This window comes from Heterodontus francisci, chromosome 36 (genome assembly GCF_036365525.1).
Source record: "Heterodontus francisci isolate sHetFra1 chromosome 36, sHetFra1.hap1, whole genome shotgun sequence".
NCBI classification, from domain to species: domain Eukaryota; kingdom Metazoa; phylum Chordata; class Chondrichthyes; order Heterodontiformes; family Heterodontidae; genus Heterodontus; species Heterodontus francisci.
Genome location: NC_090406.1, coordinates 19,005,595 through 19,022,780, shown reverse-complemented (window position 1 = coordinate 19,022,780; position 17,186 = coordinate 19,005,595). Strand labels below are relative to the sequence as shown.

The 17,186-nt window shown below is 41.1% G+C and overlaps 1 protein-coding gene across 1 annotated transcript in view; it reads right to left on the bottom strand.

Annotated features, from left to right (window-relative positions):
• The window catches only part of cbarpb (CACN subunit beta associated regulatory protein b), a 198,197-nt gene that overhangs the window by 18,695 nt on the left and 162,316 nt on the right, over nt 1–17,186 (bottom strand). The window contains exons 8-9 of the mRNA XM_068016255.1: nt 16,288–16,486; nt 1,803–1,986 (exon numbers count right to left, since the gene is read on the bottom strand). Of these exons, the coding sequence (XP_067872356.1) occupies nt 1,803–1,986; nt 16,288–16,486 (383 nt within the window). The remainder of the gene's footprint in view (nt 1–1,802; nt 1,987–16,287; nt 16,487–17,186) is intronic.

The following is a 17,186-nucleotide window of genomic DNA, read 5'->3' as shown; positions in this document are numbered from 1 at the left end:
GCTTCTCTCTGCACAGATGCTGCCTGACCTGCTGAGTATTTCCAGCACTTACTGGTTTTATTGCAAGATTCAATTATTGCCTTTAAAACGTTTAGCAGTATTTGGTAATTTCTACAATATATTCTGTTTTAAAATATATTTATTAAGACACTGGTGTAGATTTTTTGTTAAGTGTCACCTGCACTGCAGAAAGAAAAATCTGGCAAGGATGTTTGCACAGTTCTAACAGAGCCTCCAGGATATCCTCCAGGATATTACGCGTGGGGCTGATTTAAATGGAGGGAGCGGAGCAGCCGCCCCCGATGATGTAGAGTGGGCGGCCGCCGCACCCCGGCAACAGCGTCTGGCACCACTGCGCAGGCGCCATTTTTAAAGGGCTTCAAGCCCTTCAGGATATATTTAAATATTTAAAGGTGCCGGTGAGCTTAAAAACGTTAGTAAACCTTTAATGTAACATTGAACCCCCCTATACCACCCCCGCACTGAGCACTAAACACATAAAAAGACCTATCCTCCCAAAAATACACTGTTGGAAATTCTGAACTTCCCCCACCCTCCCAACCACCGAACTTCAGCATCTTTGAGCTTCAACTTCTTCCCACCATCCCCACAATCAATAGGAATGGTTTTCCCTGCTCCCCACCACCCCCACCCTGGTAATTTTATTCCTCCCCCCTCCCCACCAGTGTCTCTGTTCAACACTCCAATGGATTTCCGAAGGCGTGCAAGTTGGCCGTAAAATCGGTGTGGGACAGCCGCCGTTGGCAGGTAAGTTAATTTAAATTTTATTAATGCTCATTTAAATATTTTAAGCAAGGTCCCGCCGCCAAGCGGCGTGGTGGGCTGCACCGAGGCCTCGCCGCCACCACTAATATCCGGCGGGGCCTTCTTGGCATCGTGGGTCATGGCGGGCCGCTCCCGCTAGCATTTTACAGGCCTCCCCACCACGACCCACAGTGTCAAGGGGCTGGTAAAATTCAGCCGCCAAACTTGGTCATAGTTTCAGTGTTTGGTTTTACTTTCAGAAGTGTAGAAAGTTATTTAGCAGCTGTTCAGCACTTGGAACCAGTTAAGGATAATTCAGATTCAACATCATTAAAAGAGTCCAACTTATTGAGGGTCTTTTTGACTTTGTGAGGAAGTGTAAAACGAGTGTTAGAGAATCATCAGCCTATTTTACAGCTAGCTAGTCAGATTTAATTTCCATTGAAACCAATCTAAATAAAAGTTGGGAGTGATGTAAAATAGGTTGCCAATGCGCTGTTACCCATTTTACATTATGGTGCAAAGTCAAAATTACCCTCATTGTGACATAATCAGTGCAAAATAATATTAATTGATGCAGAAAATCAAATTGCTTTCTCCAGTCATCTACTGAGAAGCTGGCATTCAGTATTTAGTAATATGTTATTCTTTTGTCAAGAAGTTTGGTAGGTCTGTGCACGCACCCACTCACACATGCACTCGTACAGACACACACACTCATACACATTCATAGACATACTCGTACACACATGCACACACACCTGTACACACTCATAGATGCACTCGTACACACACACACACACGTACATGCCCACTCACACAATTGTACACACACTCTCATGCACACACATACACAAACACAATCATACACACACACTTGTACACACCTAAAGACACTCATATGCACTCTCATACACACACAAATGCTCTCTCGTGCGTCTCCAGATTGTTGGTTCCCATAGTAAATAATATTAATTCACATTAAAAATGCAAAAGAAATTGTTCTGATTCTTTGATCACAATAGATTGCACAATACCTGCCAGCTGATGGAGGTGGACTGGAGGGAGGCTGTGCAAATGGAGTCGAAGGGGTGCAAAAGGTGACGTCATCTGTGTGGGCAATGTACTGAATAATATCAGTCTGGTGAGGATCCTGGTCTTCATGTTCCATGCTTTCACTAGCAGCACGCTGTCGATGGAACTGATGTCTCTTTGGAGAGCCTAACAAACATAAATGATTTACATTAGTAAATGACTACCCAAATGTATAAGTAAACATTGAAAGCCTCAGACTGCAGTTATACTGCTTGTTGATGGACCTAAATAGAAATATCTGCTTCTATAGGAGACATTTAAAACTATTTGTTTTTACACTCTTCATTGAGGTACACCTTGCTCACATTGATATTCTCTTTTAATCTATTGTACCCTAATATGCAATTTATTGATATTAATATGCACCAATATATTTTATATATTTTCACTTCCCGTCATTTGTAACATTGGTAAGGATATTTAGAAATTCCAACTAAGTAAGCTTCCAGGCGTGTACAGTCACCCCAGAACTACTCTCCCAGGTTAGCTTTATTATTCATGGGCTTCTTACCCTACTCTCATTGGAATCTACAGCCCTCTTCAGAATTCCCCAATGATTCAACATTGTCCAGCTTCATTTCAGGGAATTGAAATTCCTCAACACATTATTCTTAGTGCACTGATTAACAGAATGGTATCAAACTCCTGCGTGTACTATTTTAACAAAGCCATTTATTTTAAATGGGTTAAAGATTTGGTTAAAATGGAGAATGTTTAACGCACATCAGTGCGTTAGTAATATTGCAGAAGAATTTTATCGCCATACCATTTTCAAAAAAATCTTCATTTTTATCCATCTTCCTCCAAATCACATTCCAGCATAATTCCCTGTATCAGACAGGGTCATTTCCTCTTAAATATAAAGGTTGGCAAATACACCATATATTGCACTGAAACAGTAAAAGTAATATAGAGAAGTCATTGAAGTTGAAAGTTTATCTAAGTGAGTACTCCTTTCAATGTAATTATTTAGATATTGATTGGGCCATGCAGAGTCACCTATCAATAGATTATACACTGAGAAGCTTGGTGCATGTGGTCAAATTCAGGCAAATGTAGACTTGATCCACGAAGAATTCCAATTCAAGGACCGAAGCCACTTGACATTCAGCCCTATTTTTTAGAATTCCATTTTCAAACATAATATTTCCCTACATTGCAACAACGACACTTCAAAATACTTAATTGGCTTTGAAGCACTTTGGATGTTCTCAGGCTGTGAAAGGTGCTGTACAAATACAAGTTCTTTCTTTCTAATATTTAAATACAAATTTTCACTTAAAGCATTGACATATTTGTTACTTGGCTGTGTTTTAACTGTTCAAGATTAGTTGAATATTAACAAGTGCTGAATGGAAACTTATTGTACTCACTCCAAATCTATTCCCAGATTGTATCTAAATACAGACATTTGTATTAGATGTCTAATCACTCTTATGTCATTTTTACATTGGTTTCTGTAATGGTTTACAACGAATCTCTGAATAAATGACTGACTGTGCTGTGGTACGAAGAGTTTTAAAACATGTGCTTTTCTCTGCAAGTTGGAGACAGATTCATTCATTACCTTGGTGCAAGCAAAAGCATTTGGCAAACTAGTCATCCACTTAACAGGTGGGCGGTATGTATAATAGGGAGGTTAAGTAATTATATGGAAATTGAGAGGCGGATGCAGATAAAGAAAAAGAGGCAAAGGAGAGAAACAATACAGAAAGAAAGTAGTGTCATGAGAAAAAAAGAGGATTTTAGGCATCGAGTTTTTTTCATTCATTCATAGGATGTGGGCTTCAGTTGCAATTGCAGGATATATTGCCCATCCCTATCAACTGAGTGGCTTGCTGGGCTATTTCAAAGGGCAGTTAAGAATCAATCATATTACTGTGAGTCTGGAGTCACATATAGGCCAGACTGGGTAAGGACGGCAGATTTTCTATCGTAAAGGACATTAGTGAGCCAATGGGTTTTTGCAACAATCCAGTAGCTTCACAGTGACCATTACTGAGACTGTTTTTTTAATTCCAGATTTATTTAATTAGCTGAATTTAAACTGTGGTGGTAGGATTTGAACTCATGTCCCCTGGATCATTAGTCCAGACTCTGGATCACATAACCACTATGCTCCCATAATTAAAGGTACATAAATCCAAAGATAAATTATTGAGATAGAGTTGATTCAGGGTTTTAATTTTTTCCATATGCTTTTTCATCAATGCACTGCTTATGCATTTAACTTAAATTCTGCACTAACTGCTGCATTAATATAACAGAGATAAATTTAGAGCAAATGTGTTAGATGCTATGATAAAAAAAAATTGCTGAGGAAGTTAACCCACTAAAATGTTTTTCTTTTCTTCTTTGGTTCCAAAATTCAAATCAGACCCTGGGCAGAAATCAGACCTTCCTGTGTGCCCTGTTCTTTAATTGAAGCATAGCCATTGTTGTTGGTGCCAGCCCACAACTTAACAGGTCTATGAATTCAATTTCTCAACTTACCATGGTAGGCTTTTAACTTGCGACCTCTGGGTTGCTGGTCCAATAACCCAATCGTTAGACTACTATAGTCTAAGTGGAATTATGAAACAAGTATTTATTAGACTTAAATTCTGACTCTTCATAATCGAACTGCATTAATATTTTCCTCTAATGTTATTGACTAGCACATTTCCTTATTTTTTTTTATTCATTCAGGGGATGTGGGCATCGCTGGCTAGGCCAGCATTTATTGCCCATCCCTAATTGCCCTTGAGAAGTTGGTGGTGAGCTGCCTTCTTGAACTGCTGCAGTCCATGTGGGGTAGGTACACCCACAGTGCTGTTAGGAAGGGAGTTCCAAGATTTTGACCCAGCGACAGTGAAGGAATGGCGATATAGTTCCAAGTCAGGATGGTGTGAGACTTGGAGGGGAACTTGCAGGTGGTGGTGTTCCCATACTTTTGCTCCCCATGTCCTTCTAGTTGGTAGAGGTCGTGGGTTTGGAAGGTTTCCTTATAATAAAGAAGCTTTGTTTGAGCAAAAGTTCATCTTGGCCAGCAAGGCAAAATGGGTAGAATTGTACAGGTCACATGTTATAAGTCCCACCTGGTATTCAGTTTCATTGAACATAGGGCTGGGTGTAAAACTGCTGCGATACTGATGATTTAATCATGTGTTTCTAACATTAGTTAATAGCAGCTTCCTGTTGTCTTCTCTGCTCAGTAAAATGATCCATCAGCGCAATGATATCCTGTGAAACTAACAGCTTCCTTCAGATCCAGTGTCACATTTACTGTGCTGATAGTCACTGGGCAGTAAGCATAATTTCCTGTTACCAACAACTGTCAGTGTTAGTGTCTTTCTTATCCTGCACCCAGCTGTCTCAATAGCTCTTACCTAGCCAGAACTATGATCAGCTACTTCAGTAATGTGAGCTGTGCGTAGCAGACACCAGTCAATATTGAAAGATAGAGTGTGACAGGGTTGTAACATAATGAAACTGCAATCCATTATTCCTTTAGGGCTGACTTGAATCCAAGTCTGTTGAGACACTGCACCACACAAACCCCAGAGCAGTCGTGTGATCTGAAACACCTGCTGCCCAAACCAAACTCTACTGCCCTGATTTTCGTCCAAATGCCTGTTCTTTATTCCAACACAAAATCGCTTTCACCGTTTTCATTCACACTAATTTAGGATGTGCACCTCATTTTCTTACACTAATTTTCAATGGTTTTCGTGAACTGGCGATGCAACACTGATGGTGGAATGTGATAAAAATGAGGTTGCAGGACCTCAAAGGCTCAAACAAGGGGAGAATTGGGTACTTAATATTCCAGGCTACAAAGGATTCAGGAAAGATAGAGAATGTAAAAAAGGAGGGGTGCGATGACAGTGTTGAGCAAAGATACTGTTATAGCACTGGAACAGGATGATGTCAGAAACTATTTGCTTAGAAATAAGGAGCAATAGAGGTGAATTATTAGTCAAGTTTGGTGAGGTAGACTTTGTCATCCAGCTTTTGGAAGGGGATAACATAATCCATCCAAGTAAATGTTCCTGAGCATTCTTCTTTGCAGCAGATTGGGAAAAGGGGTGACAGGCGTTTCAGAATTTTCAGAAAGGCATAGGCCTATATCAAGGTTGACAGTGTTGTTACTACGATGGAGGGTTTTCAGGGCTCTCTTGGCCTTTTCTTAAGAGTAGTAAAGTGAAGGTTGTGTAAGGAGGCACTTGCCTGGGTTGTAGAGGCTATTTATATTCAATGTTATAATTCTCCAGAGTTCATCCACCAAGTGCTAGTACTTGAATTGGAAAGGCTGCACCTTTTTTTCACACTTGGGGAGCTCAAGGTGTTTGAGGTGTATTTGTGCTTTCCTGCCAGCCCACAGGAATCTGAGCGTCAGTATCTGAAAAAAGGCCAAGAAAGTGACAAAGTATATTCACTTTTAACTCTTCGTCTCTCCAGGAGGTTGTGGACAGGTTGCTCTATTTGCCATGTCAGCAAGATGTCCTCAGAAAAGAGCTGTAAAGCCAGTGAGTTCGAGAGTTACTATTTCACTGAGTTATAAGAAGCCGGGTGCTGACTACACTAAGGAATTTGACCTGGGCATTGGTGCGGAGATGCCTTGGGTGAGGGACACATCTTGGTTTAGGAACAGTTGAGCTTGTGCCTTGAGAGCTCGTCAAACTTCTTAATTTTTTTGACAGGTTTTGGGGAATGAGGTGTAAAGGTTAGTTACATAAAATAAGATGTCATCGGCATACATGGATAATGTGTTCAGATTTTCCTTTGGGTATCCAATCTAACTCTAATGTTTGCTGCTAGGGACTTATCACATGGGGTTCTAGGGCCAGGGAAAGGAAAAGGGGCAAAAGAGAACATCCTTGAAACGTGAGAAAACAAGCATTGGTACAAGTACTGAATGTGGAACTGGAATAAGATTCTAATTGATTTCTGAAATGCAACACTGAAGGCCATTCATTTGAGTACAGCAAGAAAGAATGGTCATGTGAAAGAACAACTGCTTTCTTTGAATTCAGGGTGGGGAACCTCACTTGGGGTACCTCACCTTCTATATTCCTAATGAATGTCACAGTTCTGCTCCATTATTGCAGAGTGTGTGCTAGGTGCCCTTGCTCAGAATGCTTTGCCCACTAATCTCTTTTTAATTATATTTTACCTTGGTTTATTGGAGGGAGCCGTTCTGCTCCTGTCACTCTCAGGCTGCTTAACCTACCTCTGGCCTGAATCAGGGCTAGTTTGTTATTCTCCAATTGTTACAATATGTTCTAGCTTCTTATTTCCAATAATCTTTGTTCTATGTCTAAGGGCTTCCAGTAGTCTAAGCTTCTCAGTGAAGAAGAGGGTAATAATATGCCCATAGGGCTGTTTTGATGGTTTTCCAGGGTAGCATTTGGGAGTCATCAGGCTCCTTCCTCCACTTTTTACTATTCAGTGGATCAGCAGGGAAGACAGAAACTCAGGTTTACCAACTCACACCCTTTCTATAAAATGCCTTTGTATGACCTCTTAAGGCTTTGAGAAAATATCTAAAGCAATTTTCTGTTATCCTTAGACGGTAAGGAGAACCAGTTATAAAAGCTAACAGAATCTCTTGTCACCAACAATATCAGTGGTTTTCTTGAATGTGCCAATATATTATTATTACACAAGGCTTGTATGTAATAGACACCAGTCAATAGCAGGTGTCTCTTTACACACAGTAATACAATGATCTATAGCAATATAAACAAGATTACATGCAGCTGACATCAACCAATAGAGAGAGTTTAATCTCAGTGATGATGTGACACAGCAACGGCTTTGGTCTTTCCCTGTGCTACTTTAACTCAATGTCCTTCTCCTCAATCACTAAATATAGTACAAAAAATTGTATTGTCTCTGTCCCTAAGACTGACTGATTAAAATTTTCTGCATCAACTGTTCGTACAGTTGTGAACTGAAGAGGTCACTACTTGTTTGTAGAAGGGTGAAGAGGTTACTGGTCAAGGCAATAGTTTGGGATAATATAAGCTTCTGTTCTTCTTGATAAAAATCAGAGAAAATTCAGTGTAACTGGGAATAAAGCTGTCCTTCTTCAAAAGGGAAGATTGCCTTTTTTTTCCCGCATCCAGGTCCAGGAATATTACTCTGGGCCCATATTACCTCCTTGCTGGGCATGGCCTCCTGAGGCTGCTAATGTTCCTCTTCCTCCAAATGTTCCTCCATTCAGAAAAGACTGGTAATAGTGCCCATAGTGATTACAGAAGCATTTTTGAGATTAAGCAAGGCCAAAAAATATTGAAGAAGTGATCTAAAAGCTGGGCACTCTCCTGGCAGGGCAGACAACAGAGGTCCAATGACTATGCTGCAGACGGATATTCCTTTAATACTGCATCAATAGGCTGAATGTTCCCGGACCCCGTAGAGAGGGGCTTGGAGGTGGGAGTGCTGGGAAAGCCGTGGGAAACCTGCTGGGGACAGCTGCCCAATGCTATCCCACCTCCGGATGACTTTCCCAGGGGAAGGTTGCCATGGGAATCAGCAGGCCGATCCATGGAAGCGGACAGGCAATGAAGCTAATTAAGGCCCCAATAAAGGGCCATTTTCCCCCAGTGGTGCAACTTTCTCGGCATCACACGGGCCCTCCCATTATGTCGGGAGCCCGGCAACACTGTGGAAGTAGCCTCTTGCCCAGAGCTTGGCAGACCATGGGTGACTGAATTAATTGGCAACATCAGGGGGCCACAATGCTCACAGGGGTTCAGGAGGGTCAACCCTGTAACCTGAGGCCCCTCACCAGTACTTTGTCATCATTTTTGCCACGGAAGAGGGAGGCCTTTGTGAGTGCCTCCATTTTGAGGTCTCCCCCTTCTTCAGCAGCGCTCACTTCCCCCCGTGGAGCTGCTGTCCACACATTGCTGCAGACCTTCCTACTGGGTCTCCCACTTCACGGGTCTTCCTGCCATCCTTAATTGGATGCTGAAAGTGGGGACGGCCAAATAGAAGGCCACCTCAAATAAGGTTGCTCCGGCTGACGCGCTGAGGCCGTGCGCGGACGCAGGACCCGCATATGGTCCTGATGTCAGGTTCCTGAACGCCGTGAGAAAATTCAGCCCAGTGCGTCTGCAAGGCACCAAATCCAGCAGGTTTGAATAGCAGATTTCAAGCTGAGCCGGCGGCCGATTCGTGCAAGTTAAATCGCGTCACGGTGCAAAGGGTCTCCTTTTGCCACACCCATCAGCTAATACATTTTTTTTTTAAAAAAGGGCACTTTCATCATGAATTTCATGTTTGTGAGCCAGAAATTCCAGATGTGCAAACATTCCACTTAATGGGATCTAATATGATGGTGAACTGTAAACCCATGCGTATAATCCAGTAGTGCCATTCATCGGATTCTAGAAATTATTGTTGGTAATGTTAGTGAATGAACACTATCATGTTCATTGACAAACATCTGCCGATTTTAACAGGTGTTAACATATTAAAATTACAAGAAAAGGAACATCATACATATTCAGCAGCTATTACTTCCAGGGTCATGAGTTTAAACAGCATTGGATAGATTTACCAATCTACAGCACTAGTATCACAGATGCAGAATGGTTGTAGAGGGATTGGAAACTTGGTAAGGAGGTCCCTTTCATTTTGCCCACGATTTGTTCACTGGCTCCATTGGAAGCCCATATTTTTGAAGACGTGATTCTTGCTCAGCGCCTCTCTGCCAGGATCCATGTTGGGATATCATGGCTACACACCCAACATTTTATATCCATTGGAATTGTGCAACTGCATTGGGTGGAAAATTGTGAGGTGTGCAGCACTTGCTATTTTCCAACATGTGCGTTTTGGACTGCAGAAAGCACCTTTAATTCTGTAGTTTCATTAGACCTCAGAATTTGTGCAAAGATATGGCTTTTGAACCAGGGGTGCACTTTGCTTTCAAAGCCCAGTTTGAATGGGTGCGAGGCAAGCAAGAGAGCTCCTAAAGGGGAGTCGGATGGTCACAGGGATTTTGGTTGCAGTTTTCACAGCACTTTTTTTAGGATTGTGGTTTTGTTGCAAATTTTTTTCCTTTGAAAGTTTTATTAATATATATTGCGGGGGGAAAGAGACTCATTGGGGATAATTTTAAACTAACTGACCCTTTGGGAGACAGATGGAATTGGATGCAATGCTGGTTTTACACTGCCTGATTTCACTCTCCATTGAAGTACCTGGTGAGTTAAGTTAAAATAACCCACGTTGATCCAATAAGTTTATTTTTAAATGTACCCATAAAAGGATCAATTTTTGTCCATCAAGTCACTGAAAACGGACTGTAAGCGAAACTTTCAAAAGGATTCGGCAGAACTGGAATAGATGGGAAAAGAAGACAAATAAGAAGATCTTCGACCAACATTCATGGAAACGTTATATAAGCAGATAACTGGGTTGAGTACATCAGTACTAATCAAACTAGTAAGTCACAATGGGCTTATACTATTTTACATTGTGCATTTGATTGTACTTGGATGTTCGAACAATATTCTAGTAAAGCTGATCTCTAATTATCGCTCTCACTACTACATGACATTTGTGAATTAAACAGCTTCCACTATTTAGCATACTGTGAATATCAATAGTTTCTCTTCGCAGGCCATAAAGATTTAATATTCTTCCTGCTAAATTTGATTTCCTTTTCTGAGAAGGTCAGAAACGCAGATTTAAAGTATGTGTTTTTCATCTCTTTTATACAGTCCTCGCCGGAATAGTCAAACATATTACCTGTGTTCCACTGTACCTGTAAAATCAATACTGTATTTCCTGACCGTACTGTCATTTCTCCTGATTATGGCAATAACCATTCTATTCCAGAAAGCCACTTGGTGAAGGATAGAACTGGAGCCAATCATTATACACTTTTATATTTATTTACAGAGTTACACATTACAAGCGTACAAGGGAGATGGTGATGTAGTAATGCCACTGAACCAGTAATCCAGAGGCCCAGGCTGGGGACATGCGTTCAAATCCCACCACGACAGCTGGTGGAATTTAAATTCAACTAATTAATAAATTCAATTCATGTGACATATTGTTTTTAAATTGAATTTATGCAATTCATGTGACATATTGCATGCCCGGCCCATTTCCCACACCTCTACCCTCACCCCTTCCCCTCCCTCCCAGAACCACGACAGGGTTCCTCTTGTCCTCACTTTCCACCCCATCAGCCTCCATATCCAAAGGATCATCCTCCGCCATTTACGCCACCTCCAGCGTTATGCCACTACCAAACACATCTTCCCCTCCCTTCCCCTGTCAGCATTCCGAAGGGATCGTTCCCTCCGTGACACCCTGGTCCGCTCCTCCATTACCCCCACCACCTCATCCCCTTCCCATGGCACCTTCTCCTGCAATCGCAGGAGGTGTAATACCTGCCCATTTACCTCCTCTCTCCTCACTATTCCAGGCCCCAAACACTCCTTTCAGGTGAAGCAGCGATTTATTTGTACTTCTTTCAATGTAGTATACCTTATTCGCTGCTCACAACGTGGTCTCCTCTACATTGGGGAGACCAAACGCAGACTGGGTGACCGCTTTGCGGAACACCTCGGCTCAGTCCACAAGCAGGGCCCTGAGCTTCCGGTTGCTTGCCATTTCAACACTCCCCCCTGCTCTCATCTGTGTCCTGAGATTGCTGCAGTGTTCCAGTGAACATCAACACAAGCTCGAGGAACAGCATCTCATTTACCAATTAGGCACACTACAGCCTGCCAGACTGAACATGGAGTTCAATAATTTCAGAGCATGACGTGCCCCCCATTTTACTTTTATCTTTAGTTTTTTTCCTTTTTCCTTGGTTTTTTTTGTGTTTATTTTATTTCATTTCATCTTAGTTTGTTCAGTTTGCTTACCCACTGTTTTTTTCATATTTGTACTTGCAGTTGTTCAATTTTCAGTCCATTAACACCCTATCTGTACTAATGCTTTGTCTTTCAACACACCATTAACATATTGTTTGCCTTTCCTCCACGACCTTCTGGTCAGCTATTCTGTGACCTTGTCCTATCTACACCTTCTCCTTTGTTATCTCTTGCCCCACCCCTGCTTTACTTGCTTATAACCTTTTACATTTCTAATATTTGCCAGTTCTGAAGAAGGGTCACTGATTTGAAACGTTAACTCTGCTTCTCTCTCCACAGATGCTGCCAGACCTGCTGAGTCTTTCCAGCACTTCTTGTTTTTATTTCAGATTTCCAGCATCCGCAGTATTTTCCTTATATTTTTGGAGGCATTGGTAGAAGGAGGACGATTGACCAGGACACTGGATGTCACTCCCGGTTCTTCTCTGAATACTGCCAAGGGGCCTCTTCGATACAAAAATAAAAAAAATAAAAAACCAAATAAATAAATAAAATAATAAATCAATCCCCTTCCAAACCGCAACCTCTACTGCTTAGAAGAATAAAGGCAGCAGGCACATGGGAACACCACCACCTGCAACTTCCCTACCAGGTCTCAAACCATCCTGACTTGGAAATATATTGCTACTCATTCACTGGATCAAAATCCTGGAGCTCCCTATCTAACAGCACCATGGATGTACCTCAACCACATTGACCGCAGTGGTTCAAGAAGGCAGTTCACCACCATCTTCTCAAAGGCAGTTAGGGTTGGGCAATAATGGCTGGCCTTGCCAGTAATACCCACATCCTGTGAATGAATTTTTTAAAAACTGGCAAATGGGGTCATGGTTTAACATCTGATTCAAACGATGCAGCTCAGCCAATGCAGCCATCTCTCAATACTGCACTGAAGTGTAGGCCTAGATTAGTCTATGGGGCTTTAACCACAACCCCATCTGTCTCAGAGGCAAGTATGCTACCAATTGACCCAAGGTGATACTGTGGGACTGTAAAGAACTATGAGTTCCGAGTAGGACTGGAAAATTCTGTTCACTAAACACTAAATCTATTGAGCAGATTTGGGAAACTGAAAAGCAAAGCTGCCAGCTTTCAAATTACATCCATGTGTTTATGCGTTGAGATCCTACATTATTTCTTTCTTTGTTTTGCTTTTCATTGCATTTGGTTATTTGTGTTGTTGAAACATTGGGCTGAATTTTATAAGCCCGCCACCGATTTCGGCGGTGGGCACACGCCAAAGAGTCACCAGGATTCGAATTGCAGCCGCTCATTTACATAGCCGGGGGTGGCGGGGGGGCTAACCCCACCCCTGATCAAGTGGAGAGGGCGGGCTGTCTGTCCCCAGCAATGGCATCAGCTGCCTGTGCACAGGCACTGACGCGATTTTTAAAGGCCTGTTATTCCTACCGGCATATTTAAAGAAACATTTAATGAAATTAGATAAATACATCTCTTTTGCCCCTCTCCCATCCCCTAATTACAGCGGGACATCAAGATTAATGGTATGTACATGCAAATCTACTAATTTCCTTTATTTGCATATGGTGATTGTGCTCCCGTCGCTGAGCGGCGGGGAGGCGGACACTATGCCCCGCTGCCGTCGGGAAGATCGGCTGGGCTCTGCCGGTGTCGAGGTCTGTGGCGGACCTGATCTGGAGCCAACTTCAGGTACCCCCACACCCCCCCACCACCACGGATCCAGACGTCGAGGGCTCCTTAAAATCCAGCCCACTATCCTATTTGTTGACTTCTATTTCAAAGGTGCATTTTATTAATTTATATGATTTATTTTCCCCCTAAAACAACTGACAATACCTTTTAGAGACTGAAAATTAATTTGTGCAAGTTCATAAAACCTTGAACTGCTTAACCCATGGCAGGTTCAAGGAAATTCTAGACTTTCTTGTCTGCAGCTGATTGTGACATATTGCAGTAATTATGGATGACTTTGTCACTGAAGCATTAACCCTATGCTACAAAAATGAATGCTAAGAAAGCAATTCGAACAAATGATATGCCTCTACTCACCCTATCTTCCATTTTTCCCTCTTCTGTTTCTATTATTTTAAGTGTCCTTTTATTTAATTTCTATCTAATAATGGATATTCAATATTATACACTGAAAAAAAATACATTTCCTTCTTCTAGTTTCTTAGCCTCTCCAAATCCTATCATCCATGTTAAACATGGCAAAAATACACAGAAAAGTAAACTGGTCTTTGCTAACTTCAAGATTATGTCCAAAGATCAATTTCTCAACCTAGTAAGCTGCAGAAGTGTAAAGATTTAAATTGTTGCTTCACAGATGCAACCAGGTCAATCTTGGACAGAATTTCCTGATGTCAAATGTCAAATGAGTTATTTTGTTATTATCCCCCAAGTGGATCATACCTGAAAAGAATATCTCAACCATGGGAGATGAAAGCTTGATATATATTCCCGGAACTCATTCCCTGATTTTGTGATTCACATTATCTTGTAAAACAGGCATACAAATTAATATTCAAAGTTTAAATAAATGGTTTCCTGAAGCACAGAGTTTCCTGAATAAGCAGAGTTAACGTTTGCTTCTCTCTCCACAGATGCTGCCAGACCTGCTGAGTATTTCCAGCACTTTTTGTTTTTATTTCAGATTTCCAGCATCTGCAGTATTTTGCTTTTATTATTACACTACTTCATGATGTTGGAGGACCAATGGTCTTTGTCATGGAATGATGGGATGCAGATTTAATCCCTCGTCTGACTGATTTCCCAAAGGTGGAGTATGTGGCTCCCCATTATAGAAAGATATTCTAGCCATGAGACTGCGAAGATTCACAAGAATTATACTGGGAATGGCCTGGATTTTGCAGTCAGTGAAAAACGAATGCCTGTCACTGTTCATCGCACTTGAACATCCTGAAAAGTTGGAATTTTTACACAGGAGCAGAGAAGATGGGGGAAGGGTGATCTAATAGTGTGTTCAAGGTTTTGAGAGAGTCAAGAAAACCAGAAAGGGGAGGAAATGTGAAAACATATTCTTACAAGAGCAACTAAATCTTTGGTTATTTGGACCTTGTGAATAGAGTTTTAGTGGGCCTCTAAACACCAATTTAACCACTCAAAAAATGTACTTTCCGGATTTTATGTAAATACATTAAAACCTTTATTTCTAAAATGAAGCAAAAAATAGGAAAACACATTTAATAAAACTACCTTTATTTACATTTCTTGTGCAAATCTGGCAAAATTAAAATACAACAAATTAGTGATATCATTGAAGAATGCTGCTTTTTTTTTTGAACAAGGACCTACCAGCTGCAGCTCTACTGCGGTTGTGGGCATTATTGAGAGCAGAGCGACCAATGTCCTCTCCTTCCCTCTCCTCTTTCTAACATAGACAAACACATCTTCCAAAATGTGCATCAATATCCACTGACAGAGCTCTCTTTACTCTATAATGCTGCTATGGGTGGTTTTGAAATGGTTGTTTTCAGCCTTTCTAATGTAATGCAACCACTGCAATCACATTCAAGTCTATTAAGGCTGGATTTTCTTGATCTGATCTATTCATTTCATTATTCCCCTTCCTTTCTTGTCAGTGAATATAAAAAATAGTTTCTGTTCAAATTCTGTAATAATTTTGATGACAGAGACATGTATTGAAATCTTCTTGCATCATTAGTTCATTAAAACAAAATTCACGCCAATTCATGTAAATTCAATGACTGGGTAGCTATCATCATTCCAGCTGATATCAGCATACACATTTGATTGACAATGTCCGATGACCAGTGAACATCTCTTTCGTACTCTGTGACATTTTGCTTCAAGAGAACTCTAGGTTTTCAAAAGTGTTGCTTTACTTTTTTTTAATGTATGCAGGTTTATCTTAAACAAAATCATTGAACAACTTAAATAGTCACTGCACAGTTTGCATAGATCTACCCTGTAACAATTTGCGAGTCAGTTGGTACTCAAGAGGATAAATGAGAGGGGATAATGGTTAGCTGAGCAGTACACCACTACGTGATATCAGACTGTACAACTGGGTCCAGGGAGGGGAAGGGAATTTTTGTAGCCTTGATCCCACAAGATGCTATGCACTTCATTAAAGCCATTTTCCCACCTTAACACAATAACAGTGGAATAGGTAGGTACTCCCAGCAGTGCACGTGTTGGAGAAATAAGCTAATGGAAACAATCTAGTGCTGAAGCTGCCTCACATGTAGCATAAATCAAATCTGATGCCAGTTTTCTTTAAAATAAGAAACACAATAGTAAGCAAAGAAGGACTGGACTACAACAAACTCAAAACTCCTGTAGAACTTCAAAAAAAAAAAATCTATAGCAAAACAAATATATGAGAAACAATAAAATTATACAGTATTTGCAGATTGACCCCCATGGAACTGATTTCAAGTATTGTAACAGTCTTTAAAGATAAACAGAATACCAATACCCACCTCTTTTTGTTAAGAGACCTTTAACAGACTACTGGGTCTGCAAATATCAAACAAAGTATGTTTCATACTAATTGGTTTTGTAATGATTTTACCTCTGGTGTCAAGGCTCAGTGCTCTCTGGCTGGTTTCAAACTTCCACTTTTTGATCTTGAAGTAGGGACTTGCTGATTCTAAGCTGGCATGCCTCCGCAGCTTGGTGAAGAACTGTAGCACTGTGCCCTGGCTGGCAGCCGTCACTGGCTCGATGGCACTGCTGCTGCCGCCTTTGGTGCTCCCGGCAAGACCTTCAATCTGGCAAAAATAGTACAAAAACCGTTGACGATATTTGCGAATTCACTCTGACAGTTTGCCCTCTGGTGGCTTCAGGCAAAAGAGAGATGCTGAAGCATCGAACAAATGAGCACAAAGCAAGTCTATGTTTGGAATCAAGGCTGATGACACTTCAACCTATTTATACCTTCTTTCTTTTATTTGAAGCGAGTCTGTGTAAAGGAATTACCTGAAACTAATGGAACAGGCTGATTTTATGCTGCCAGTCTTTTGCCTACAGGGTAAACTTTTGAAGTGCTGGCAAGCAAAAAGTCTTTTTTTGTTTTTCATACAACTAAAAGGATCAAAGAATTTTAAAAAAGTATTCTTTAGGCACATAAGCAACTAGGGATAGGTCTACTATGGGATGAGGAAGATAAACTCAAGAGATGATACTGAAATGGCAAGGATACTGAACAGAAACTTTTGTCACAATTTTCACTGAAGAGGCTACTGAAAAGGAAATAACAGTAGAAGTCAAGAGGGACATTCCAACAGTTAAGATAGAAAGGAGCTACTATGCAAACGGGACAAAACCCAAAACCTGTGAATTCTTACAGACGTTAAGGAGAGATAGCAGAGGCACTAGCATATAAAAACAAAGACCAGAGGACTAGCAAACAGAAATTGTAATTCCCAATTTCAAAAAGAGAGATAGAACTAACCCAGAGAAATGTGGACC